Here is a 26652-nt window from a genome sequence, read left to right on the forward strand (position 1 = left end):
TCTCCTTCCGCAGCTGCACCATCACAGCCAACGGCTACTATCACCACTCAAGACCCACTCCATCACAGCGACCTAGTCTCTCGAGGCCTCATCGCTCTCTCGAAAGCCCCTTCCAACCCTAAGTCGCGCAAACGAGCAAAAGTACCCCCAGCCAAGCGCAGAAGCCCTGGTCTTCCTCCGCCAGCCGTCAACATGGCGTCTTCGTCTTCTTCCACGCCGCTGCTCTAGTACGACATACCTACTGCACAATATATGTTGTGAATAACGTGACTAACAACACTACAGCGCATGCATAGCCCACAACACCACCGTCCTCACCGAACACACCGCCTCGGCCTCTTCAAACGCCTCCTCGCTCGTCTCCCTCGTCCTCCCACGCATCGCCCACGACAAATCCGCCCACAAGACTATCGATCAATCCAAGTTCTTCATTCACTGCCTCGTCAAATCGCCGTCAGACTTCCCTAACAACCAGTCGACAGCTGGCGGCCTTACCTTCCTCGTCATTGCTGAGCGCGACCTCGGCCAGCGCATACCCTTTGGCTTCCTGACAAACCTTGAGAAGAAGTTCTTTGCTGAGTTTGAGCCTGGCAGCACGAATTTCCACGACTTGCCGCCGTACGGATGCGCGAGTTTCAATGGCGCGTTGAAGAGGATGATGGTCGAGCAGGGTGGTACCCAGGCTGGTCAGCAGGATGCGCTAAGAACTGCTCAGCGCGAGATTGAGGGCGTCAGAGAGATAATGACGGAGAACATTGAGCGTGTGCTGGAGAGGGGCGAGCACATGAGTGTGTTGGTCGACAAGACGGGCAGATTGGGCGAGAATGCGCGCGACTTTAGAGTCCGGTCGAGGACGCTTAAGAGGCGAATGTGGTGGAAGAACGTCAAGCTGATGGTGCTGCTGACGCTCGTCGTCATCTTCTTGATCTATCTCTTTGTTGGCTTCGGCTGTGGTCTTCCTGGTAAGTTCACTGCGGATGGCATCTCACGAAGGTGCTCATTATCAGTGTGTACCTGCCTGCCTTGCGTAGACGGTGACACCCTGAAAGCGAACACTTTTGCAGCGGGCGATCTCTCGAACAAAACGCTAACGAACAACAGGTTGGGGACGATGCCTCGGTCATTAAAGTCACGCCGACAAAGGCACGAAACGACGGTTTCCAGATCTGCGACGAGTTTTGATGCGATTACGCAAAGCCTGACGACTTTGCGCGTGGGGAATTTGTTTATTGTATACACCAAGGGCGAGGCGTCTGGCGTCTTCCCTATTACCAGTAGTAATTACTACCTCCATTCCCATTCCATTTTGTGCCCAATTCCATCGACTCCGTACCATGCAGATCCATTTCCATAATGCCCCTAGTTGGCTCTCCGATGATGCACCCCGATACCGATCCAAGTTCCCAACCTCGATGAGGGACCCACCCAACGCCAGAAGAGATCGAAGTAAAAATGAAATAAAGTTCCCCCTCTTAACCCATAGCAGAAGAATAACACCGAGACATGCTGCAGAAAAAATGAAATAGCTTCCCCCCATACTGATGTTGAAAATTTTACATCATACATGTGCCCTTTACCCATATCCAGAACTCCTGTGTAAATGCTTGAGTATCTATCTACAAGATATGTGGATGATGCTCGTCTATAATATGGTATAAACCCGAAAGGAAAGTAGGATGAAGCAGAACTTTTTGTTGCTTTGTTCGTTTCCGTGAAAACCGTCAAACGCCTGCCATGAAATCGTGCGCTGCATGGTTTGACTAGGGAGCCATGACCATGGCGAGAAGCGCCATACGCGTGTACAGGCCATACCTCATCTACATTCACGTTAGCTAGAGTGTTCGGCTGGTGCGCAGTGAGACTTGCCTGTCTGAAGTAGGCCGCCCTGGGGTCGAAGTCCACCTCCTCATTGATCTCGTTGTTCCTGGGCAGCGGGTGCATGACAATCATGTTCGCCTTGGCTCCCTTGAGTAGCTTGTTGTCGATGACGAACGCATCCTTCACTGCCTCGTAGGTGGCGACATCTGGGAAGCGTTCCTTCTGCACACGAGTGCAGTACATGACGTCCGATGAAGCGACGATGTCGTCGGTCAGCTCGGTGGTGACCTTGTTCAACTGACCCCGGGCCTTGAGAGCGTCGGTGACGCCCGAAGGCATGGGCAGGGACGCGGGCGAAACAAGGTTGATGGTGACATCGTAGTGGGAGAGGAGTTCACAAAGGGAGTGAACTGTTCGGCCGTACTTGAGGTCACCGACGAAGGTGATGTTCAGGCCGTTCACTGTACCAAGTTCCTCTCGGATAGTGAAGATGTCGAGAAGAGCCTGAGTCGGGTGCTCGCGGCTGCCGTTACCAGCGTTGATGATTGGCACATCTGAGAACTTGGTAGCGATGTTAATCGACTCCTCGGATGGGTGACGCAGAACAATGGCATCGCCGTAGCAGCCTAGAGTGCGGATCGTGTCGGCGATGGACTCGCCCTTCTGTGTAGACGACACCAACTCGTTGATGACAACCACCTCACCACCGAGACGCTTCATGGCAGCATCGAAAGAAGCAGAGGTTCTAGTCGATGGCTCGCAGAACAGGGTGCAAAGGACACGACCCTTGAGGATGTCAAGGCAGCCCTGACGCTGAGTACCCAGACGCATCTCCTGAGCGATAGTGAACAGCAGATGAAGGTCTGCGCGTGAGAATTGCTTGACCGAGGTGATGTGCTCCCTCTTGAAGGGGGATCTTGCCAGAAGCTGCTGAAGAGACAGCGAGCCGCTGAGCTTGGACATGGGCCCAGACGACGAGTCGTGTGCTCCAGGAGCTGCGGCGAACTCCTGGAAGTCCACCTTGCTGATCTCCATGTCGTAGTGACGAGCAATAGCCTCGATCAACAACTTCGCGTTCTTGACGTTGGTTACTAGAGGAGTCTGGTAGTCCACAGCCATACGACGGGTTTGGTATCCTCTGCTCATGTAGTTGGCGGGTCGACGGAAGCGGTTGCTTGATGGCAGGTTGATGTACAAGTCGATGAGGTTGTTGGACAAGTGCTGAGTGAGCGAGTACTCCTGCTTCTGCTCGTCGTGTTCACCACTGGACAACACTTCCAAGAACTTGACTGGAATACCGTGCTCTTGGATGTAGTCGGCGGTTCCGGCAGTAGCGAAGAGGTTGTAGCCCATCTTGTGCAGACGCTCAATTGAAGGCAACATCTCCAGCTTGTCCTTGAATGAACCAATGGACAGCAGGATGTTCTTCTTCGGCAGCCTGAAGCCGGTGGCGATGAGGCCCTTGATGTAGGCCTCGTACTTGGTGCGACCGAAGCAAGCAACTTCACCAGTAGAAGCCATCTCCACACCGAGGACAGGGTCGGCTCCAGAGAGACGAGAGAAGGAGAACTGAGGAACCTTGACACCAACGTAATCCGCGGGAATGTTGGTGGGAGGGTACTCCGTAACATGCAAGCCTGACATGGCCTTGGTAGCCATCTCGATCAGGTCGACACCCATGACCTTGGAGACGAATGGGAAAGATCGGGACGCGCGGACATTGCACTCAATGACCTTGATCTCGTTGTCCTTGGCAATGAACTGGATGTTGTAGGGTCCAGTTATATTAAGCGCTGCCCCTATCTTTCTGGTGGCGTCCTCGATTTGACGAATGGTCTAAGCATGTTAGTCTAGCTCACGAATCTCTTGTGTATCTGACATACCTCAGGGTCGAGATCTTGCGGTGGCAGGATCAGCGTAGCGTCACCAGAGTGGACACCAGCATTCTCGACGTGCTCAGAGATGAAGTGGCCAATCATGGTTCCGTTGCGGGCGACGGCATCCATCTCAATCTCCTTCGCATTCTCAATGTACTTGGTGATAACGACAGGATGCTCCTTGGATACATCGGCGGCTTGGTTGAGATAGTTGGCCAGATCGTGCTTGGAGTAGACAGTGTTCATGGCAGCTCCAGAGAGGACGTATGAGGGACGAACCAAGACAGGGTAGGATACACGGTCGCAGAACTCCATCGCCTCGTCGATGCTGGTAAGCTCCTTCCAGGCGGGCTGATCGACGTTGATGCGATCCAACATACGAGAGAACTTGTATCGGTTCTCCGCGTTGTCGATCATCTCTGGAGAGGTACCAAGGATCTTGACGTTCATGCGGTGCAGCGGAAGAGCGATATTGTTGGATGTTTGGCCTCCCATGGAAACAATGACGCCGCTGGAGTTCTCCATGGTGTAGATGTCCATAACTGGGTACGATGTCAATGTTTGTCTCATCTGCACGAAGTGCCGTCAGCCTTACCTGTCTCAACGCTGATGTTTTCGAAGTAAAGGCGGTCAGCTTCATCATAGTCGGTAGAAACCTAAATCTATTAGCACGTCGGAATGAGGAAGGGGAAGGGTGGTATGCACCGTCTCTGGGTTCTATCGACTTGTTAGCATTTGAACCTAGCCTGGCGATGTACGATCATGTTTGGAAAGATAAGGAAATTACTTGGCTGTAGCCAGGAGGTGTTCAGTGACGAAGAGAGGGAAGTACGAAATTTGTCGTGATAGCCTGGAAGTATTCGCAGATCCAAGTGGTTTGCGATCGAACCACGAAAATGTCGCGAAGGCACCAGGCTACCTTGTCATATGTCCGGTACAGCTGTTTGGGCTGACAAAGACGCGGGGTAAGATGAAAAATGAGAGTGTAATAGCAAAGGTCAGTACTTACGTAGTTCAACATGACGGTCTTGAAGCCCTGTTCTCTGAGAGTGCGGATAGCGCGAACAGAGCACCAGTCGAATTCGACCGAAGATCCAATACGGTACACACCAGAACCGAGAACCATGACACCCTTGTCGTTAAAGCTAATGTCATGCTCCTTGGCGTTGTACGTCAGGTAGAGGTAGTTGGTCACAGCGGGGAACTCAGCGGCGACTGTATCGATCTGCTTGACGACGGGGAAGATACCAGCATCAACACGCACGCGACGCACGGCAAGCTCGTTAGAAGCCCAGAACTTGGCAAGTTGGCGATCAGAGAAACCCAACTGCTTGGCCTTCTTCAGCAGTGGCATGGTGATGCTGACGGTGTTGTAGCTCGCCATTGACTTCTCAAAGTCACTGAGGGACTTGAGGCGGCTAAGGAACCACTTGTCAATCTGGGTCATTTCCCAGATCTTGTCAACGCTGTAGCCAGCCTTCATGGCGTTGGCGATAGCGAACAGGCGCTGGTCTGAAGGTGTTTGCAGTTCCTGGTCGATCTCCATTAGAGCTGGGGTCTCGTTGAAACCAAGATTGCTGGGGTCGATCTCGCGAATGGCCTTCTGGATGGCTTCTTCGAACGTTCGACCAATACTCATGACCTCACCAACACTCTTCATGGAGGAACCGAGGAGGGTGGATACACGAGTAAACTTCTTCAAGTCCCAACGAGGAATCTTCACAACGACGTAGTCGAGCGATGGCTCGAAGCACGCACAGGTGGAACGTGTGACTGAGTTAGAGATCTCGTTGAGAGGGATGTTCAACCCGAGCTTGGCGGCGACGAAAGCAAGGGGATATCCAGTCGCCTTGGAAGCAAGAGCGGAAGAACGTGACAGACGAGCGTTCACCTCGATGATGCAGTACTCCTTCGAGAATGGGTTCAGTGCGTACTGAATGTTACATTCACCGACAACACCGAGATGGCGGATGACGTTGACAGCGGTCGTTCGGAGCATGTTGTAGTCAGTGTCGGACAGAGTTTGCGAAGGCGCAACGACGATGGAGTCTCCCGTGTGGATACCAAGGGGATCGAAGTTCTCCATGTTGCAGACTGTGATACAGTTGTCTCTGCAGTCTCGGACGACTTCGTATTCGATCTCCTTCCAGCCCTTCATACTGCGCTCGATGAGGATCTGGGGGCTGGCAGCAAAAGCCTTGTTGCAGAGGTCGAGCAGCTCTGGTTCATTGTTGGCAAAACCACTTCCGAGCCCACCAAGAGCGTAGGCAGCACGGACAATGACGGGGAAGCCAATATCCTTGACAACGCGCATAGCCTCTTCTACGTTGTTGGCAGATGCAGACTTGGCGCACTTCTCGCCAATCGACTCCATGCTGCGAGCAAATAGCTCTCGGTCCTCTGTGGTGATGATGGTGTCAATGGGAGTACCGAGAACCTTGACGCCAAGGCCTTCGAATTCATCCTTGAGTTGGATACCAACCTGGAGGGCGGTCTGACCACCAAAGGTTACGTAGATACCGTCAGGTCGCTCCTTTTGGATGATCTTGCGGACGAAGTCTGCGTTGACGGGCAGGAAGTAAACCTTATCGGCAAGGCCCTTGGAAGTTTGAATAGTAGCGATGTTGGGGTTGATCAGGATGGTGTAGATTCCTTCTTCCTTCAAAGCCTTGATCGCCTGACTACCAGAGTAATCGAACTCTCCAGCCTGGCCAATGCTCAAACCTCCACTGCCGAGAACGAGCACCTTCTTCACGTCGACCCTGGGTGTGAGCTTTTTGTTCTCCTCAAAGGTGCCACCGGGGAATTCAACAGGCTTTGACAAGACTTCAGATGATGTCATGGCCTTCTGGATAGTGCTGATGAAGACATCGAAGAGGTACTCGGTGTCGCGGGGACCGGGAGTGTGCTCAGGGTGGAATTGCACACTGAAGTAGGGCCTGCGCTCGTGTCGGATTCCCTCGTTGCTACCATCGTTGGCGTTGACAAAGAGTTCCTCCCAGCCGTTGGGCAGTGTCTTGGAGTCTACGGCGTAACCGTGGTTTTGCGATGTGATGTGGCACTTGCCAGTAAGCAAGCTGGTGCAGGGAATGTTGGCACCGCGGTTACCGAACTTCATCTTGACTGTGTCGGCGCCAGCAGCTCGTGCGAGCAATTGGTGACCAAGACAGATACCGAAGATGGGTGTGCGGGCTTCGTCCATGGCAGTCTTGATGTGCTTGACGGTGGAGTCCATCATGGCTGGGTCACCGGGACCGTTGGAGATGAAAAGACCATCGTAGTCCTTGCCAGCAAGCTGAGGGAAGTCGTAGTCCCAGGGCACTTGCAGAACTTCGACTCCTCTCCGCACCAAGCACCTGAGCTGGTTGTATTTGAGACCGACGTCAACGGTGACGACACGTACGGGGCGGCCGGAGGGATGCTTGAGGGCAGTGGCAGGGTCGGGCTTGTAGAGCTTGGGTTCCTTGATGGAGACTGTGCATGTGTTAGCGCGAATCTCTACGCGAGTTTGCGTGTTGTTTACCTTCAGCGACCAAGTTCTTCTGGTTGGGGTCGAGCCATTCGATTTGCTCGAAGCTGCTCCTCCAGTCCACCTCATCATCAGCGAGAGTTTGGGTGTTCACAGCGCCGTTGGTGAGGGTGGTGGAGGAGGGTGATGGTCCGGTCCTCTGCATGAGGCGTCCCAACATGCTTCCCTCCTCTCGGATGCGCTTGGTCAGCGCTCGCGTGTCGACGCCGGTGATGGCGGGCACGCCCTGCTCCTTGAGCCATGCACCCAGCGAAGAGGTGGCCAAGTGATGCGAGTATTCCTCGCCGGCGTATGTAGCGACTACCAAACCCGCAATGTGGATCTCGTTGGATTCAAAGTGGGCCGGGATGCCCTCGAGAAGGCTGTCCATCTCTTCCCGCGATGGCACACCATAGTTGCCGACTAGAGGGAATGTGATGACCAAGATCTGGCCGCGGTAGGAGGGGTCGGTGATAGACTCAGGGTAGCCCACCATGCCCGTCTGGAAGACAAGCTCTCCGGAAATGCTCTTGTCCGCACCGAAGCTGTTTCCGAAGCAGACGTAGCCATCTTGAAGCTCGAGAGCCAAGTCGTGGCTTTGGTCGGGCTGGGGAGCCATAATTGAGGGTATAAGTGACAGCTCTAGGGCTATGGTACCCTTGAGAAGCGAGACTGCCAGGCAATTGTAGAGAAGAGAAGAAGTGAAGCCTCAGAAAAAAAAAGTTCGGAGCCTCACAGCAACGAAAAAACGTGAGTAGCCTAGCTGCCGCTGCATGGCGGGGTTGATTGGTCTGCCCCCCACCTTAGCGAATGACGAGTTAGTCGGCCTTTCTGTGGCTCGCCGAGCATTTTGACCAAAACTCTGGTAGTGAAGAAAATATTTTACGTTGATCTCTATCGGAGGTTGATCTCTATCGGAGGTTGATCTCTATCGGAGGTTGATCTCCTCATCGTGCTGCTCAGAAGTGCTGAAGACGCCGTCGTAACGAATTTCTACCCTTGCCATGGATGGCTTTGCAACAGAGTAAGCAACCCCAAGGCTCGAACGGGCGAATGTCACATGCATTTGCGTCGAGATCAGCGCGCATGCAAATCTACAACAAAGAGTTCGTGGGCGAGGACGCGCATGGCGGTGTGAAGACGAAGTGCATGTTTCGCCAAAGCTGCCAATCGTGCGTAGCGGGAACATCTTTAACGAGGTGGAGCGGTAAATGATCTGCACAGATCCAACGGCTCGCTCATGCGAGATGCCGTCACCGTCTGTCGTGCCTGTACACGCAAAGGCATCTGTGAGGATACGTGCTGCTATCGCAGACTCTGGTGATGGTGATGGTGTTTTCCAGTCCGACAGCGGCTAGATGACAAATACGATCTAGCAATTATCGAAAAGACATGCAGGGCCACAAGCCTCGCCCTAGACGCGAGCGGCAGGGTAGCTGTCAGGGTATTTATCGATCGAGATTGTCTAGATGCCTTTAGATCGCGGGATTCTTGACCGCATCAGACCGCATCGTGGGGGCTATGAGCGATGCATCCTGCATCAGATGAGATGAGGGCTGATGGTGGGAGACTTGAGCAGCTCGTCTCTGGTGTGGTGACAGAGGGCGAGGGCAGACTACCTGCATCAGGCATGTGGAGGAGGATCTGAGGTATTATATGTAGGCAGTCTGCACCCCAGAGTGCTAGCATACCCACTTCAGGGCAATCGTCGCGATGACGACTTTTAAAAGTCTCACATGGCATTCTAGACATGCTTTTGGCGGCGCCCCGCGTTGCAGGGCCTGTCGGCATGTGGTCGACGGGCGCGTCTATTGGCTGCAGACGCGTCTGGGAGAGGGACGACGCGCGATAAGGATCGAGCCTTTCCCTTCTGCATCTTCTGTCGACGGCGACGAGGGCGCATGACGGGCTAGAGTTCGCAGGCGGTGAGGTCGGCGTGGCACGAAAGCAGGCAAGAGCCCTTTTCACGATCCTCCTGCTTGTGCTTCATTTCCCGTCGGTGATGAAACCTCGCACTCCCCACCCGACTCGCACCCCGTCCCTCTCCCCTACCTACGCCGACGCTGACGAGGAATCCCGTTTCCTTTAGAGGCTCGAGGTAGTGACATGTTCGCCTCATTCTTCCGCCAAAAGTCACGCCGGCCCTCTGAGACGACACCTCTGCTTGCGGCTATCCAACGCTACCGCCGCCGCCAGAATGGACAGGACTCGGAAGACGACGAGGACGAGCAGGATGCCCTAGCGCAGTATGAGGGCGAGGACGACGACGAAGACGAAGACCGCCAGCGGGATGGACCCTTGCTGCCCGTCTTTTCTTCTGAAGTTTTGGGTAGGCGCACAAATATGCTTGCTTCTGCATCGCACTGACAGGACCCCAGATCGCATACCCATTTACAACACCACGCATGCGATCCGCATAATCCTCGTCCAGCGATGCGAAACCACGTTATCATGGGACCAGCTGCGCTCCCCGCAGGTGTCGCAGTTCCTCGTCAAGCCCATCCAGCAGCAGATTCGCTCCGACCAGTTCTCGCGCGGTCTCCTGTACTGCCTGCTCGCCAACTGCCTACAGTTCAAGAAGGAGGGAGAGGAGAATCCAGGCAATGTGGGCGTCAGTAAGACGCGGGCGCTCATATGCGAGCTGCTGGCTATGCGCCTGCTCAAGGAGTTCTCCACGCGCGAGCTCATCGATGCCCTCTCCTACGACTTCGACCCGCTCCAGGGCATGATGGTGCAGGGACGCGGGAACAACACCCCCGGCGGCGCAAACTGGTCGCGACAGGCCTACCGATCTGCGCGCATCTCCACCCTAGAGATCGCCATTCGCGCCCAGGCCAAGAAGTTCCTCGCCCATCCTCTGGTAGTACGCCAGCTGGAAGCCATCTGGGCCGGCACCATCGTCTTCCACTCCGCAGCCGACAATCTACACCGGAAGCCAGACTCCCCTCAACAGCGTGGGTACAACACCCGCGATGATGCCTCCCCGCGAACAGGCCCGTCTCGTCGCATGTCGCCCACCAAGCCAGCGCCTCCACTCCCGCCGCCCGCAGCGCTCCTCCGGCGTACAGTGACCCTCTACGATCCCCACGATGCCTCCCTCTTCAAGCTCTCCCGTCTTCGTGTTCCCCGCTACCGCAACCTGTTCTCGACTCTCTCCTTCGCCATTATGCTCGGCCTTTTCTTGGCGGTGCTGGCTGAGAAGTCAGAGGACATCACAGCCCTCGAGGTTCTGTTCTGGTTCTGGAGCGCTGGATACATGCTTGACGAAGTGGTCGGTTTTTCCGAGCAAGGCTTCGGTCTATACATTATGAGTGTATGGAATGCCTTTGACTTGGGTATCCTCCTCATGTTCATGGCCTACTACGTCCTACGCCTTTACGGAATTCTCATGCCCGATGTTAGTCGCCATAGTGTTGCCGCCATGGCATATGACGTACTCGGATCCACCGCTGTCCTACTCTTTCCTCGACTCTTCTCGGCACTGGATCATTACCGATACTTTTCGCAGCTGCTCATCGCCTTTAAGATGATGGCCATGGACTTGGTTGCGATTCTCGTCCTCATTGTGATAAGCTGCAGTGGTTTCTTCGTCGCATTTAGCCTAGCCTTCAAGAGAGATCTTGGTGCGTCAGACGCCGCTTACGCCATTTTCCAGCTGGTCATGGGTTTCACACCCGCCGCTTGGGATCTCTGGGGTGAGGTCAACTTCCTCGGCAAGACTATGCTTGCTCTGTTCCTCTTCATTTGTCACTTCCTTATCGTCACCATCCTGATCACGGTCTTGACAAACTCTTTCATGGCAGTCGTCAAGAATGCCGATGAAGAGCATCAGTTCTTATTTGCAGTCAACACCATTTCCATGGTCAAGTCGGATGCTCTCTTTTCCTACATCCCGCCTACCAACATCATTGGCTGGCTATTGATCCCACTCAAGTACACCATGTCCTTCAAGAAGTTCCTACGTATGAACCGGCTTGTCATCAAGCTGACCCATCTTCCTATTCTGTTCGTAATTTTCTTTTACGAGCGTGTTCTTCTGTCACATCTCTCATACGGTCCAACTGATCTGGTTGAACAACGGGGTCGGGCTGAATCCAAAGCGCCTGTGCCTGCGTTCAGCATTCGAGGCCCTACTGAGCTGTTCAGTCCGCGCTTGCGCGAGCCATCCGTCACTACCTTCCAGAAGGACCAGGCACTCGAGGAGGTGTTCCGGCGACCTTTCCGCGACTCTAGCTTCCAACCGACTCCCCGCTACCCAACACCTAGGAGGAACTCAGGCAATGTCGTATCCGATTGGATGAGGAAAATGGGCGATGACGATGAGAACGAACCACCTCAGGATGACTCTCGATCAGTTTTGGACCGACTTGAAGGGCCCAATAGGCCACATCTTCGGCGAACGAAGACCGCCGGCCAGCCAAGGCGCAGGCACCCACTCGCTACCAGGACGGTGGTTTCTGACCCTGATGACGCTGGGACTCCATTGACCCCAGCTATAGCAGAGGAGGAAGAACCAGATCTGAGTTTGGCTATGGTCATGGAGGAGGTGCCGCAGCAGACGGATGCTGATGGAGACGACGAGGATGACGACGCAAGTTCTGATCAGCAAGTCACTCCACGGATTGAGGCAAGCCAGAAAGACAGCAAGAGGCCTCAGACAGGATACCAATCTTCTGAAGACGAGTCCTTCCAAACACCAATGACTGTCTTGCCCAAGTCGCAAAGCCGTACACCCGCCATCGTGGCGTCGCCCTCTGATTCCAGCTTCAAATCGAAAACGCCTTTGTCCCCTAGCAAGAGGCGATTCAAACCGGGACATGCCCGTAACACTTCCACAAGCACGATCCTCTTCAGCCCTGTCAAGGAGAACATGAACGTTTCCCGCGCTCCATCCCCCGAAAAGCGACCAAGGACAGGCGTTCGCAGTGGAACAGCCACTGGTACGGCCACTCCCGGACGTCTCGACGGTTCGAGTGGCACAGGTGCCAAAACTCCAAAGCGTACTAGTGTCCCACCTCTTGCGGCTCCTTCTCGTCCTCGTGCCATCATGCCACCACGCGGGATATCGTCCAATCTGCTGTCTAGAAGCCACGGAGCACGCGAGCCTTCGTTCAACGCTATTGCCCTGGATCTGGCGTCAGACCTTGGAGACAACAACCTCAACCCCAACTTTGGCAACCTCAACGGACTACCTGCGTCGTTCACCACACAGTTCGAGATGGCTGCTAGGATGAAAGCACACGAGATGCAGAAGGGCAGCGACAACGACTCGGAGTCCAACCGCATGAGCAGAATCATGCTTGCGCGAATGACGACACTCGAGGAAGGCTTCCGCGACATGCTTCAGGAAGTCAAGGGACTCAAGCAAGGCGAGAGTCAGATCGGCAGCCGTGGTACGCAATCGCCACCGAATGAGCTGGCTGCGAAGAAGAAGGGCAAAGCGAAGAAGAAGATGAGTATCCGACGAAGTGACGAGGAGCCAAGAATGGGCTCCAGTTTATAAAGAAGTAATGATGCCGCATGTGGCGCACTGCATATCTCGGTGTTTTGATTATTATCTCGCATGGCTTGCGTTTGATACTTTGGGACTGGCATAACTGTTTCGACGATACCCCATGGGTATCTTGCATGTCTGATCAGCGGCGTTATTGTCTGGTTCAGCGAGCATTGTTCATGTCCTGCTCTTGTATCATTAGTTCTCGTTGTTCTTCATCATGGTCTGATCGTAATTTCTAGTTCAAATACAGTGGTATTGTAACACTATGGCTTGTGTATCCTGCGATTACTTCCGTCACTTCATATGTTGTTCGCTCTTTCAATGCACTCCAATCTCACAAATACGCCCCGATCGAGGTCCTTCCTCCTGCCTTCTGGTTGTGTCGCTGGATCTAAAAGGAATGTGTGATGTCAGCGTAACTTCCTCACGCAAATTCGCAGGGAAGCTCACTTTGTGGTTCACGAAAATATGCCAGGCAGCCGCGATGGTAGAGATGATGATCATCGCGATGAGGGTGAGTAGCTCAAGGATTTCGCTTCGTGTCCAGGCTATCGAAGACATGGTCATATAGGCTTGCGGGAGTCGCGAATGGAGTACGGTTATGTATGATCGTTTTCGCCGCTATGGTGAGAAGCAAGATGTCTGTCTACCCAAATCCAGAGACATGCAGGCATACATGTAGTTATTGCGTACGCTGGTTTGAACCCATTCCAGTGGTTACCCAACATGTCGATGACTACCCGGATAACATATCGATATCAAATTGTCTTGGAAGGCTGTGTTCTGACTATACTTATTTCGAGTGTCGGAACAAGACGCGGGACACCGCTCAATTAATCGCTAGACCGATTCGAGATGTCGGAAGCAGATTCTTACTCTGATGCTTAGAATCTGTTACACAGGTCATGTAACGGGTTCTCTATGGTGATGACAGCCCTGGAGGCGATGCAGTGCTAGTGCGGATGCGGATGTCGGAGTGAAAACTAGGCTGCATTGAGACGTCGGAGCCTCGAGCCAAGACAGCGATGTGCATGTGGCTGCAGAATGCTGCGCAATTGCCATCTTTTCCATGCGCACTTCGGCAGGTGGCTTCTCCCTGGCCTGCTGTCAACGATGTCGCTCGCTCCTGTAATATGTTTGCACGTCCGCTCTTCAGGGTGCGGTTTTGCTGTTCACCCGCATCGTCTCTTTGGCCTATACATCGCACCTAGCTGACGTGTGTCTGATCAGTGTCTTCTGTTCTCCCAAATCTCCCGCCTGAATAGCCACTTGGGCAGCCTCGTCGATATGACTGAGTCCGCAAGCGACATCCACATGGAAGACGGCGATCCAGCTTCAAATCGTCAGAGGTATCTTCCCGACTTCGATGGATCATATGCAACCTCTGGGTACGATGGATACCTTGCTATGGAGCAGCAGATGAGCTCTGTTGAGCAATTGCATGCATGGTACAACGGCCCTTTACTTGCTTCTAGCACGAGCCCACCTGTTCATCTGGCGCAATCATGGGTGCCTGATCGGTATCTCCAGGAATTTGACAACGACTTGTTATCGTCAAATATGTGCGAGGTTGATCCTTCAACTTGGCTGACTCAAGCCCTCAATGGGCCCGCTGGCAATGGCAGTACTCGAGTTCATGAAGCCGTAAGTCCAATCTTGCCACACGAGTAGAAACCAAATATATACTAAGGCTACGTTTCCCCAGATCTCTATGAACTCTACTAATGATTTCGGATTGTACTCGCAAACATCTACCTCTCTACTCCCCCAGGATTCCCTCCCTCTGGACATGGACTATGATATTCCTTATGCATGTACTCTCGTGGACCTTCATGGCTGTCACGATCCCTCGTTCGATACACCATACTATACGCTCTCGACAAGCAGTGGCTCCAACACTTATGCCTCCCAAATCAACTTCGGTGATCCTCTAGTCCAGGGAATAAGCAGCGATAGCTCAGACTCGTATGTGATGACACCTGTCGGTAGCACCGATTATGAACGGCCGGGTCTACAACACAGAGCGACTGGTTCGCCGCCTCAACCCATAGACTTGGATCCGCCGTATAACATGAACTCATGCGTATCATATGGCTCAATCCACGCACCCGCACCCATCACCTCTTCGTGGTCGGCGCCCGCAGCCCAGTCAACAGCATGGACTATTGCGCACTCGGCCCCTACACAAGCGCTACCGACTCCTGAGAAACCCACAGTATCCACGCGCAAACGCCATTTACTAGACGGCGACCGTAATGACCGTTCGCTACGGGATGTTGAGCAGCGTATCTCGAAACGAGCCAGAGTACCAGAATCGTCTGTCAATATCCTCTCGTTTCGGGCTCGAGATGACCCTCCTAAGGGCAGAGGCCACCGTAGCGAGTCAGCAAAACAAGACATGCAAGGTCTCGCTCCTGTCGGTGGTTCATGTACGCATTGCGTGTACATCAAGAAGAAGGTACGTTCCGATCGATGGTTGTTTCACGATCGTGGGTGACAACTCAAGTAACAGTGCGACAAACAACTTCCCTGTGCCATGTGCGCGAAGTTATGGAATCGTTATTCGTCTAGGACGCCACCAAAAGCGAAACGTATCGACCGTGTATCGCCTGACAAGTCTTCTGGTACGTATCTGGGTATATGTACCTCAGGTATGACAATGTCGCTAAATCTGTGCAAAGATGTTGCACTCCAAACGAAACGCGCACTGCGTCAGATATACGACGAGATGACTGCGGTTCGCGATTCTGCCTTGAGCCTACCGAAACTGATGTCAATCATACACGGTCTGAAGCCAACTCAGAAGAGGCTTATGCAGTCTCTATTGATGCATATTCCATGGACAATACGACAAGACCTCGGATGCTACTTCTACATACTCATGATCATGGGTCGCACGCAAAGTTTCCAAAATCCGTCCTTCGAGACCCGTTCCTCACGCAACATTCTTGATCAATGGCATACACTCGAGGCTTCAGCGTTGCTTTCTGTACGCAACATAACTCACGTGCCAGAGCTCGACGAAGATTTGACTTTCATCTGCAACATCAGCGATTATATTTTCGTTTTGCATGCACCGTCCACCGCCTCTATAACACGACAAATGGAAGGTAGAAAGAATGACCACTTCGCTCGGGATGTTCGTCGATTTTCCAAAATTTGCACCTTCCCACATCTTTCCGATGATCTAAATCATGTCATAGCCTGGGGCTACAAATTCTTTCCATCGTTTATTCACGCTCTCAAAAAATCATACCCACAGCTATCCGAACGTCTCAGGTTATTTAGGGGCATTGAGAATATTGAAAATGAAGGTTGGCGTCAGTTATACAGAACAGTTCTGAAACAGTTCTTGTACATGGACAGACCTCAAATCAGAGTATGTGGTGATATAAGCAGGTAGCACCTCCCATAGTGTGATGGGTCGAGATTTTGGAACACGAATCCAAAAAGCTACGAGCCGCAGATTGGCGACCCTGAAGTCTCTGCTTCTCTTCTTTGTTCTGCTCATCTCAAATCTCTCTTCGTTGACCTCTAACCGCGGTTCTATCTTCTGTATATCTTCAGCACCATACCTGACATTGTCACGATTTTCGACGAACTCGGATGTGCTTCCAACCCCTTGCTTATTGAGATCCTGCGCTCTGCTACTTCGCCGAGTATCGAAATTTTCGAGAAACGTTCCCCTAATACCAATCGATGATGACTTCTGGAAAGGATGCTGGGGTATTTGTATCGTGATAAAGGAGCAAAGAGTTGCCGGCCTAAGATCTATTATGGCTCTTCCGTGGATCAGGAACACGTTAAACACTCAGGTACCTCCGAGAAGTCTACATTGCCCTAGAGATGTTATGGTGGTAGTGTTTAGCACTAATGTCGACGGCAGCGCACTTATTCAATTTTTGTTTCCTTGTGTCAATTGTCGAAGTTCTGACTGGCTGAACGGTGCTTCTTTTGGTACGGTATCCAAGGTTCCATCTCAAGCATGAGTTCAAGAAATCTTTCGTTGTACAAGGTGGTGGTGTGAAGTCAGTCGTAGTAAGCGTTTGGAGCTTAAAGTCTAGGCTTTATCCCCTGAATATCACTTTGAACCATTTCCAGGGTCCATCGGTCCAGAATGCAAGAACACGCACGTACGCGTTGCGCAAACCACCTCACTCCTTGTAGACGAGTTCATAGCCACATCTATATTTGTTCGAACACCAGACGTTCTAGAATCCAGAGAGTGGGTCGCGCACCTAAATGAAGCAATCGATCTGACGCCGAAAGCATGTCGTGCGTTGTGACGCGCGCCCTTCCCCACAGGCACCCTACCTGGTATTCTGCGGGCAATCGGCGCAGGGGAAAGCTAGCCAGTTCCACGGTTCGTCCGATGGAGCGATCCGTGGACTTCCATAATTAGTTTCCAAGGCTCAGTTGAACCCTTACTCTTAAGTTCTCGTTTGCACCCTCAATTGCTTGCCAGTTTGCTACTGTCATTTTACTAGAGTCAGAAGCGTTAAACCATTGATCGTCCCCGCATCCGACATCTTGCTCAAAGAAACCGGAACATTTACCCCGCAAATCATCGCAAGCCTCACACGACTCTCCCAAGGTTACAGCACACACGGCACACGGCATACGCACAGCGGAATAAATAATATGGCGCCCATGCACAAGACTCCTAGCGAAGAAGGTACGCACCTCCCTCATCGAGCACTTTCGTGCGCCAAACGTCCAATTGGAGAAGCACCGACTAACATGCCGTCACCCCAGAAATCGCAAACACCCTCGGCAACCTTGAGCTCTCAGCCTCGCATCCGCAGAAAACCGCGCAGAAGCCCAAATCCAAGCCCGTCGCAGATAGCTGGGAAGCCGAACTCAGCGGGTCGGATACTGAGACTGAGGATGTAGACCTCGGCAAGTCTGCAGCGAAGGGCTCACCACACGATTCTTTACAACCCTTGAGCACCACCACATCGCGCGATAACCCGCCGAACCCGCCGCCGCCTACACCTGCCAGTCCCACGCAATTCGAATACCCGGACAATGTTCCGTACAACTTGAACTCCAGTTTGAGCGATAGTGGGAGTAGGAGCTCGAGCAGAGGAGGCCCAGATAAACGACCAGAGAAGACAACGTCTGTAGCTGGGAGGATGATTGCGGGTGCGTTGGGTGTTAGAGCGCCGAAGAGGACTGAGGAGGAGAGGGAGTATGACCGCGTCATGAGGGAGAAGGAGAGGAAGAGGCGGACCGAGGAAAAGGAAAGGGAGAAGAAGGAGGCTGAGGAGAGGGAAGCCAGGAAGAAGGCTGTTTGGGATGACTAGAGCCGTTGAACGCTCTTATGCTCAGACTATGCCAAGCATGTAGTTTTAGTATTGATGTACATATAGTCTACGAAAATGTGTAAATTAGATGTAAAAGGTTTACCTGATATTGACGAAACATGGAAGTGGTAGCTGGTTATTTTCACAGCAGATGGGGTTATTGAGCACCGATTTTACTCGATATTAGACCGAACCTCTTCTTCGCTCGAGATTCCATGAGCACCGATCTTCATCTGCCGCACATTGCTGCTAGGTACAATACACGTGCATATAAGTCATGGAAAGTATGTAGTAAATTCAATCCCTCTCGCTTATGGCGCACCATCAGCTAAACCGTGAAGACTCAAATCGCGCCGCAAGGCGGTCTTGGTAAATCCGTGACGCCCGAACCCATAGTATCATATGTGAAAGCAAAACCCATGCCTCTTTTCCGCCATCGCCGCCGCTGAAAGCAATCGTGTCCTCGTAGGTCTTCGGCAGGTCGCACTCGTGGGTATACAAGGTGACGGCCTAGCCACTAGGTGTCGAGATTCAGTGCAGCTGTAAGGACTTCTGCACACTGTCGCGGAGAGTCGCCGGTCAGCAGCCACCAATCTGCTCCTGGTGGACTTCAAGGGTGTCGCCGTCCTGCATGTCGAGCTGTGTCGCGTTAGCAATTTTCCCAGAAGCGCAGCCTTTCCCTGTATGGAGACGACTGCAACTCTATCACGTACCGTGTCTGGGTTGTCCGCGGCTGTTACGCGCTGGCCGTCGAACAGGAATCGCACGCTTGAGATGTTCTTTCCCTGACGGTCGCAGAAGGCGTTCATAAGCTTGCCAAGGGCAGTGGTGCGCTTGATCTTGAAGAAGACCTCGTTGTTGTTATCGGTGACCTTGATGTTGAGGTGCTCGCTCTGGCCACCGTCTTCAGGCTTCTGCTGCACGTTGGGCGAACCGTTGTCAGACATTTTGAGGCGTGGGAGGTGCGTGGGCGTCTAAGTGAGGTGTTGGGTCGCAGAGCGGTCGGGTAGGGCTGTTCGGCGAGGTCAGTTGGCTATCCAGCGGAAGCGGTGGAGAATGAGGAAGCGCCGTTTTGTCGTGGGGGAGGCTGCTTTATATAGTGCGGAGATAGCCGTACCTTAATACCGGCGCACTGGTGCTGATTACGTCGGGTGATAGAAGACTCTCGTGAGGCTGGGCAGACGCGTCGGGTTTATGTAGGAGCGGTGGCAACGCGTGAGGAGTTCTGTGCAGGAGGAAAGCGCAACGACGACGAGGTGGGAGCACTGAGAATTAGTGGGGTCTCGCTCTCAAAGCATTGGCCAGCCCTAACCAACCGGCTTCACCTTCATCACCTTTACCTGCACGACATAATTCGTCTTACCTGTTCTCTTACCAAGTCGCTATCTTTTCTGCCTCTGGATTTCTGCTTTTAAAAACCTTGCATATCGACTCTTGCATCGCTGCGGCTGTTGGCTATTTTCACAATGGTATGCTCATGATGTCACGCTTATGGAACCGGCGGCGAGTACCAAATTGACCAGACCCAAGGGAGAAATGGAAAAGGACTTGAGGACAGATCCTCCGTGTCATCCTAGAGCATGTGCAATTCAAAGTGTGTATCTAGTCAACTTGTATCATACTGAGCTAAGTGGTAGACTGCATACAGAAGAATAATTACAACGAGGAAAAGTGCAGAAAAGAGGTATGCATCCATGTCTTACAGAAGAGCCCTTGAACACAGAACGGCTTTGAACGCAGCCTGACCAAAACCAGGTTGATGCGCTATACGAATGCTGCAACGCCTTCTACAAAGAGCAAGGGGAGAATGCTAGCACGGTGAGCTGTCCGAAATATACCCTCCTTAAGTGAGTCTCGAGATCCGTTCAATTCATCAGCAGTTCTAACGACACCTCAGACTCAAGATGGAGCAGCGTGCGAAAGGGATATCATAGCCTCTAGCAAACAGTTGTATCCATATCCCGTGTAATTATAGTCGTGTAACATAACAAATCAAAACGCCTGGAGCTTCTTTCTGCGATTAACACTGGATCCTCGGCCTCTCTATGAAAAAGTATCGCGTCACTAGCAGTGTCGCAACGGAGCACGGTTTCTCTGAAGTCGACGGTACGTAGCATCGCGTCCACATGGTCTCCGCTGTCGTCTGGCTCATGCATATTGGAACACCAGCTACAGCGAACATCATAGCTATGCATTTTTGCCAGAGTACATTCATGGAAAGGGGCCCTTCGCGAGGCTGGCGCATCGAGATGTATGAGCCGAGAGAATCAGACGAATATGGTGCCTAAGACGTTCGCATGCCATTCGAGCAATGGGTCGTTAGCTTAAGAGATGTATCACTTCCTATATCATCCGCACTGTCATTCCCCACTTGGGAGTCCAGCCAGGTTACCAGAAAGCGCATTGATCTAGGACAGCACGAGCGCGTCATGAGAAACTGAAGATTCCTGACGAGACTCTAAAGGCGCCGTCCTGTGAAAACATTGTGCCGAGAGACTCTGGGTAAGGGCAGATTTTGAGTTTTATGTTCACTAGCGCGCCGAAGCTTGGCGACGCGCTAAGGGCAGGGACCGTCGGCGCGCGACTTGTGTTTTGTGATGGGCTTGGGGCAGTCAACCACGAGCATCGCAGCTCCCAACACGTCATTGGGGCGCGTCTGATCAACTACCACTGAGACTGTCTCATCGCCTTCTTCCCGCCTTTCCGAATTCATACACTTCCCACCCGCCATGGCTTCACGATCATTATCGCGTCAGTCGCAGCCGACTGCAGCTCAGGTAAGTCATTAGAGAGATCCTGCTGCCTCCCGAGACACCTCCAACTCCGCTCCAATGGAGGCTGACATCTCATGCAGTCCAACAACAACAATGCGCTCCTTTTCGGAACATCCCGAGCCACGAACGGCGCCAAACCCAACGATCCGCTACAACCGCTGCGCGCAATGGCCGAACGTGTAGGGAAAGAGGTGGAGAAGTTTGCGGAGCGAGTAGACCATTGGCATGTCCATGGCAACGAATCGAAGAAAGCCAAATACCAGACCACGGTCAAGCTGGTCGGCAAGTTCCAAGACGTTGCGGAATCACACGTGAAGGAGTTGAAGAGAACGACCGAAGCAGAGAACAAGGGAAGCCTCAGCAAGACTGTTCGTCGACAAATACAGACTATGGCAGATGCGTCAGACAACCCGGGCCAGAGTCTGTTCGGCCAGTCGTCCCAATCAGTCATTTCGTCCATCGAACCGAACGCCGCCTCCGTCTCCGCGAATGTTCGAGAACTACGAGAATGGCAGGCTGAGCTTGCGACATGGAAACTGTTGAAGCTGGTCATCGAACATTACAACCCCGAGCCTGGCACCGATTCTGCTGCCGAGAAGCAAGCGCAACTGGAAGAGGCTGGGGGAACTGCAAGATACTGCAAGAATAGTGAGATCTGGGATCGTTTTCTGCTGGAGGATGACCAGGCGAAAGAGAAGGCGCTTGTCCTTCGCTGGTTGGAACAAACAGCGCGCGACAGTGACAGCGACGTCAAAGCGATTATTACAGGGCTTGAGGAACACTCCGGAAAGGGCGCGCATACATGGACCAGCGGATGGTTGGAGACGAAGACAAAGATCAAGCAGGCGAAGCGCATGGACGACATAGACCAACCTCTGAAGCCCATCAACTCGAATCTCAAGACCTCAGACAGGACCGCGAACCTCGTTACCCAACTGGACCCGGACGCCCCTTCTAGGCAAAAGCGCGCACTCGAACGGAGCGACGAGTACTACGAGCGCTCTCTCTGGATGGTCGCATACGAAATGATGCGACGGGGACTCCCCTGGAAGACAATCGTCGACTGGTGCTACGAGCGAAACGAGTCGTGGCGCGGTGTTAGCATTGGAGCTGCGTACGAGGGCCATCCTGAAGGTGGCCCGAATGTCGCGGGGCCGACGGTCGGCTATCTGTTCCGTCGCATGTGCTTCTACGCCGCAAGGGGTGCTCGGATACCATACGAAGGCGCTGTATATGGGCTGTTGAGTGGAGACTTGAAGCAAGTACAGACGGTCTGCAGGTCTTGGGACGACCATCTGCATGCGCACTACAACGCACTTCTTCTGTCGCGATTCGACTCATATCTCCAGAAGAAGCACCCGAATCGAGTGACAGAAAGCATGACTCAGAAGTTTCTGTTCCAGGACGCCGTCGCGAATATCGGAGAGTGGGAGAAATCACCGGAAAAGGTGATGAGCCTTCTGAAGCAGCAGAAGAGCACAGCAGCGCAAGCGGTCTCTCCGATCAAACTTATCCAGAGCGCGCTAATTGGCAGAGACGCTGATGATCTGATGCTGAAGGTCGGTGTAGCTATTGCAGACATGTTCGACAAGGACGAGCGACCTCACAGTCTCATCATACACCCAGACTCACCAGAAGAGGACCGAAGCCCAATACCCGCCGGAGAACATCGCACATACCACGCAGAGCCATATTACCAGGCCCTTGCGAGGGATCCACACGCTTTCCGCATTATTGTCCACATCTTCATTGTCCTTCGCAACGGATTACACACGCTTTTCGAGGATACACACCAGGACAAGAAATTCTTAGCCATGGACAATGTCATCACAGCTTATATCGAATTCTTGCGCCTCACCAAACGATTCGATACTATACCACTATACGCCGCGCAACTCATCCCCGAACGAGCAGCCTACAGCCTTGCGCGCGTGCTTCCCGATATCAAGAACAGCTCTGAGCAACGACACTCCGTTGCGCTGATGGAGTCATACCGGATTGATGTTGTCCAGGTCATTTCGCAGAGCTTCACGTTTGCTTCGCGGGATAGTGGATTTACGCACTTTACCAACGATGGCTATGGCGTTATCACTAATCCTATCAAGCGGTTTAACATTTTAGAAAAGATCACACTTCCGACCGAGCAGCTGCTATGGCCAGGCGTGCGTGTCAAGCGCACATTCGACGGTGCTGGAATAAGCCCACAAGACGAGGTTGTTATCGATTCGGTGCAATGGTACAGCTATGTCACAAAGGATTTCGAGAAGACGTTTGCACACTTGCAGAGCGCGTTGATCATCTTCCTTCGTAAGTCACGTCTAACATGCACAAACGGAAACTTGCTGACATATCATTCAGTCAATGGTCGACTTGCCGCCGCTGAGAAGGTCATTGGCGATCTAAGCGTTGAGACTCTGTCTTTGTCCAGGACAGAAGCCCTGCTCGGCTACCCCTTCGATTTCACAATGCCAGGAGCAGAGGAGCAGGATGAGCAGCGACTGCATGAACACCGCGACAGCCTGTCTACTGCTGACCGAGCTGCCGCTATTCCCATGGCTAGACTGCCCAGCGCAGACCGGCACAGGAGGACGGTGAACGCCATGCGCCAGAGTAGCACTTCATACTACACCCTCCAGCAGACTGTGCGCTTACTGGTCCTCTTCCGTGAATGGCGTGAAGAGGAGCAGACACTCATCCAGTTAGTCAACTTTCTCTTCCCTCCTCTAAACACACCAACTAACACCCGCTACAGAATCCGCGCCGAACGCAAGAAGGACGGGGCCTCTGCGAAACACAAGCCCGATATCCAACGCACGAGAGCGCTCCTAGACTCGATATCAAACGTTTTCGACACCCTCATCCCTGCCATCTCCGATGCCTCCGCCGCCGATCCTGAATACCTCACAAGTAAGACCTGGGAGTTGATGAAGGCCTACATACCAGACATGATTCTCGCATACCTCTCAGTCCTGCAAGCGGCAGCCTGGTTCCTGAACAAGGACCCCGCGATCAAGGCCATGGAAGTAGCTGTTGTAGTAGCGGACAGGAGTAACGAGTGGGTGCAGAGGTGTCTGCTGGAGACAGGCAGGATGAGCGAAGTACTGGAGTGCTTAGCGGCTGTATCGAAATGTATGTTGAAGTTGACCGAAGGTGGCAAGGAGAAGGGCAATAAGAAGAGGGGCGGAAAGGGCGAGACGCTCAGGTTGTGGGATCTGGGTGCACGATAGATTATGTTTACGCGGGGTTGTAAGATATCGAATGGAATGGGGCATCATGTAGTATGCGCGTGCATTGATTTTGGTGCGGCATTAGAAAGCAAAGCAAGCATCAATCAATTACCTCAAGCCAGTATACAAACAGTGTTAGTGAAAATGAATCCTGAGCGATGTATGCACCAATTGAGAACAAGTGTTTGTAGTGTAAAATGAAGCTCTTCCTGGAGCTCACTCTCGAATAGTCATATATCTAATGCAGCGATATATACACAAAACCCCTACCATAAAGAAGCGAACAGGTGACAATGCCAGAAGCCAGCACCCAAGAAAATAAGCAAACGATGCCTGAATCCATCAGGACCCACCCAAAACGCCATTTGGTGGAGGTCGTCAAAGTTCGTGTCTATCCAAAATGCGAGTATGCAATTTTCGCTTTGCGGAACAAAATCATCGCTGATAACAAAGGGAAAGAAAAACGGACGGAGAAATCGGCTATGCGATGCAATGCAATAAGATGCCAACGCTGAAGATGCGCGCGTGGAGAAGTGAAGTGTGTGTGTGAAGGCGGTAGAGATGCGCTCAAAAGTCGACACTCCATCTAAACCTGGGATCCCTCTCTGGCGGTCCGAAGTTGCGATCGAATGGGACGTTTACGATGCCTTCTTCCTCTTCGTCCCAATCTCGCGATAGACTGAAGCCACTATCGGACATATCTCGTCGCGCTCTTGCTGCCATGTCTTCTTCTGAAGGCGGTAGGCGGATCTTGGCTTCGACGAGTGGTGCGGAGACGAAGCGCGAGTTGAGCAGGGCGCGAGGGGACACGAGGTCTTGGAGGCAATTTAGGGAGGAAATGTCGGACGAGTTGAGAGGTTCGCGATGTTTGGTGTAGTAAGGGATGGAATCGGGGGTCGACGTCGTGGTATAGCGGTGGTGGGCTGGACTGGGCTTCTCGGGAAGCGGGAGTGCGTTTTCGTCGCTGCCGTTCCTCCCTGAGTTGCTGGACAGAACAGTGGAGAGTGCGGGTCGGCTCTGACGGACGCGGATCACTTTGATGTCTGGGACGACTGCGGAACGAGGTGCGGAGTTGCCTCGGACGATTGTGTCGCTGGAGTCTCCAGATGAATGCTGGGTGCTCACTGTCTCGGTCCGCGCCATGGCGAGGTCGACCTTGGTGTCTCTTCTCTGTCTTCGGCGTGAACTGCTCGTGGCAGAAGGCGGCCGAGCTTGTGGGGTCCTGCACCGTGATGGGTTGAAGTACGAACCGTTCGGCGATGCTGAGCGGGCCTCGGGTGTCTCGCCTCGTTCCAGCTTGTTCATCAAGTGCCTTGTGCTGACCTGGCGACCCAAGCTCAATTCGACGCGACTACTGGCACCACTGCCACTTCGACTCCTGTTTCTTGCTCGTTCTTTTCCAGCCATGACACTAGCTTTGGGTGGAGGTTGGAGCATCCATCGGTTGTCGAGGGGGTCTGGAGAGGGGAGACTGACGACAGGAGGGTGCAGATCGTTGACGGGTGGTGCGCGCGCGGTGTAGTAGCTGCCGGATCTTGAAGTGCCTGGTCTCCGTATCTGATAGCCGGCACCTCCTGTTGACGAGCCTGTCATGGTCTGCTCGAGGTTTATCGAGGGCTCGTCGTGGCCCCATAGATCCTCGTCTTCCCTCTGATAGCGCTTGTGGTTCCACGTCTCATCGTCGTCGAGGGTATCGTCGCTCAGGCGCATGTCACCTGCTTGGTCGACATCGATGCTGCTCCCGCCCTTGCTCATAGCCGAGCCCTGTGTTCCGCGAGTTGGCATGCCCCTTGTGCTGCCTGTAGTGCCCGTGTTGGTCCTCCGCGCCCTTCGCGGCGGCGGTCCTGGGCCCATGACGATCTCCTCATGCCAGTATATATTGGTCCCAGTGGGTTCGGGATGGTGGTAGGCGTCGGGCTGCTCGAGTTCCAGCTTCTCCCGCACTTTCCTCGCAGCCTTTGCTGCTTTCCGTCTCTTCCTGCCGTCCGAGTAGCCGGTGCAAGGGGCGCACGAGGCGTAGTGGAAGACGGCACTCTGGACGCCTCTCATGAACCAGGCCATGATGGCGGTGATATATATTAGCCAACCGGCAGCGTGCGAGAGGGTGAGGGCGGCGGAGATTGGGACGCGCGTTGTGTTGTTGGTCGGCGGAGAAGGTCGCAGGCGCGGGAGCACTCGGTCCTGGATGGAGTATGGAGAGTCATTGCCGCTCTCCGTCGTGGAGGCTTCCAAAGGGTGGTAGAGAAAGGGTCAATCGCTGTGGAGCGCCGACGTTTCGTCGCTGGTTTGGGTGAGCGCGGTCCACGGATCCGGTTTCCGGCCGGGGTGGAGAAGCAGTGACGATGCAGGACAGACACGTCTGGGCAGGTTGGCGGCCGGCTCTGGGATGAGGTCTCTTAGCATGCGCGAATTGCCATGCACGCAAGCGATTGCCCTGCGCCTTTATCGAAGCTGCTGATGACGAAGACTAATCCCCAGCTCGACGAGCCCGGTCAGTGATCGTCGTCCGACACGTCCAGTTCCGCTTTAGCGGAAACCCTCCCGATCGAGCGCGAAACGTTGACTTTGTTTCTAGCGCACCCGGGCAGCACATCAATCTCCATTAATAGCTCGACTACACACGCCATGAAACACTCCCGGTTGTC

The 26652-nt window shown here is 53.3% G+C and overlaps 7 protein-coding genes across 7 annotated transcripts; 4 read left to right on the forward strand and 3 right to left on the reverse strand.

Moving 5' to 3' along the window:
* Positions 1 to 192: 192 nt before the first annotated feature.
* Positions 193 to 1182, forward strand: J4E78_001015 (uncharacterized protein; the record flags this gene model as incomplete). The annotated part of the gene is made up of 3 exons (XM_049361676.1): positions 193 to 227; positions 286 to 1006; positions 1102 to 1182. The coding sequence occupies 3 exons, from the start codon at positions 193 to 195 to the stop codon at positions 1180 to 1182; spliced, it is 837 nt and encodes a 278-aa protein (XP_049226959.1).
* Positions 1183 to 1760: 578 nt separating this feature from the next.
* On the reverse strand, positions 1761 to 7822 carry J4E78_001016 (uncharacterized protein; the record flags this gene model as incomplete). Its single annotated transcript, XM_049361677.1, has 6 exons — positions 1761 to 1817; positions 1867 to 3654; positions 3702 to 4237; positions 4291 to 4351; positions 4705 to 7169; positions 7219 to 7822. 6 exons carry the CDS (start codon positions 7820 to 7822, stop codon positions 1761 to 1763), a joined length of 5511 nt encoding a protein of 1836 aa, XP_049226960.1.
* Positions 7823 to 9309: 1487 nt separating this feature from the next.
* On the forward strand, positions 9310 to 12706 carry J4E78_001017 (uncharacterized protein; the record flags this gene model as incomplete). The annotated part of the gene is made up of 2 exons (XM_049361678.1): positions 9310 to 9532; positions 9582 to 12706. 2 exons carry the CDS (start codon positions 9310 to 9312, stop codon positions 12704 to 12706), a joined length of 3348 nt encoding a protein of 1115 aa, XP_049226961.1.
* Positions 12707 to 17341: 4635 nt separating this feature from the next.
* J4E78_001018 (uncharacterized protein) lies at positions 17342 to 18006 on the forward strand (the record flags this gene model as incomplete). Its single annotated transcript, XM_049361679.1, has 2 exons — positions 17342 to 17375; positions 17456 to 18006. The coding sequence occupies 2 exons, from the start codon at positions 17342 to 17344 to the stop codon at positions 18004 to 18006; spliced, it is 585 nt and encodes a 194-aa protein (XP_049226962.1).
* Positions 18007 to 18585: 579 nt separating this feature from the next.
* J4E78_001019 (uncharacterized protein) lies at positions 18586 to 18953 on the reverse strand (the record flags this gene model as incomplete). Its single annotated transcript, XM_049361680.1, has 2 exons — positions 18586 to 18645; positions 18720 to 18953. 2 exons carry the CDS (start codon positions 18951 to 18953, stop codon positions 18586 to 18588), a joined length of 294 nt encoding a protein of 97 aa, XP_049226963.1.
* A 1782-nt stretch (positions 18954 to 20735) lies between these two features.
* J4E78_001020 (uncharacterized protein) lies at positions 20736 to 24007 on the forward strand (the record flags this gene model as incomplete). Its single annotated transcript, XM_049361681.1, has 4 exons — positions 20736 to 20783; positions 20861 to 23087; positions 23139 to 23478; positions 23533 to 24007. 4 exons carry the CDS (start codon positions 20736 to 20738, stop codon positions 24005 to 24007), a joined length of 3090 nt encoding a protein of 1029 aa, XP_049226964.1.
* Positions 24008 to 24574: 567 nt separating this feature from the next.
* J4E78_001021 (uncharacterized protein) lies at positions 24575 to 26068 on the reverse strand (the record flags this gene model as incomplete). Its single annotated transcript, XM_049361682.1, has 1 exon — positions 24575 to 26068. The coding sequence occupies one exon, from the start codon at positions 26066 to 26068 to the stop codon at positions 24575 to 24577; it is 1494 nt and encodes a 497-aa protein (XP_049226965.1).
* Positions 26069 to 26652: the final 584 nt, after the last annotated feature.

Source organism: Alternaria triticimaculans (assembly GCF_023758025.1).
Source record: "Alternaria triticimaculans strain BMP 0046 chromosome Unknown scaffold_1, whole genome shotgun sequence".
In the NCBI taxonomy this organism is placed as follows: Eukaryota; Fungi; Ascomycota; class Dothideomycetes; order Pleosporales; family Pleosporaceae; genus Alternaria; species Alternaria triticimaculans.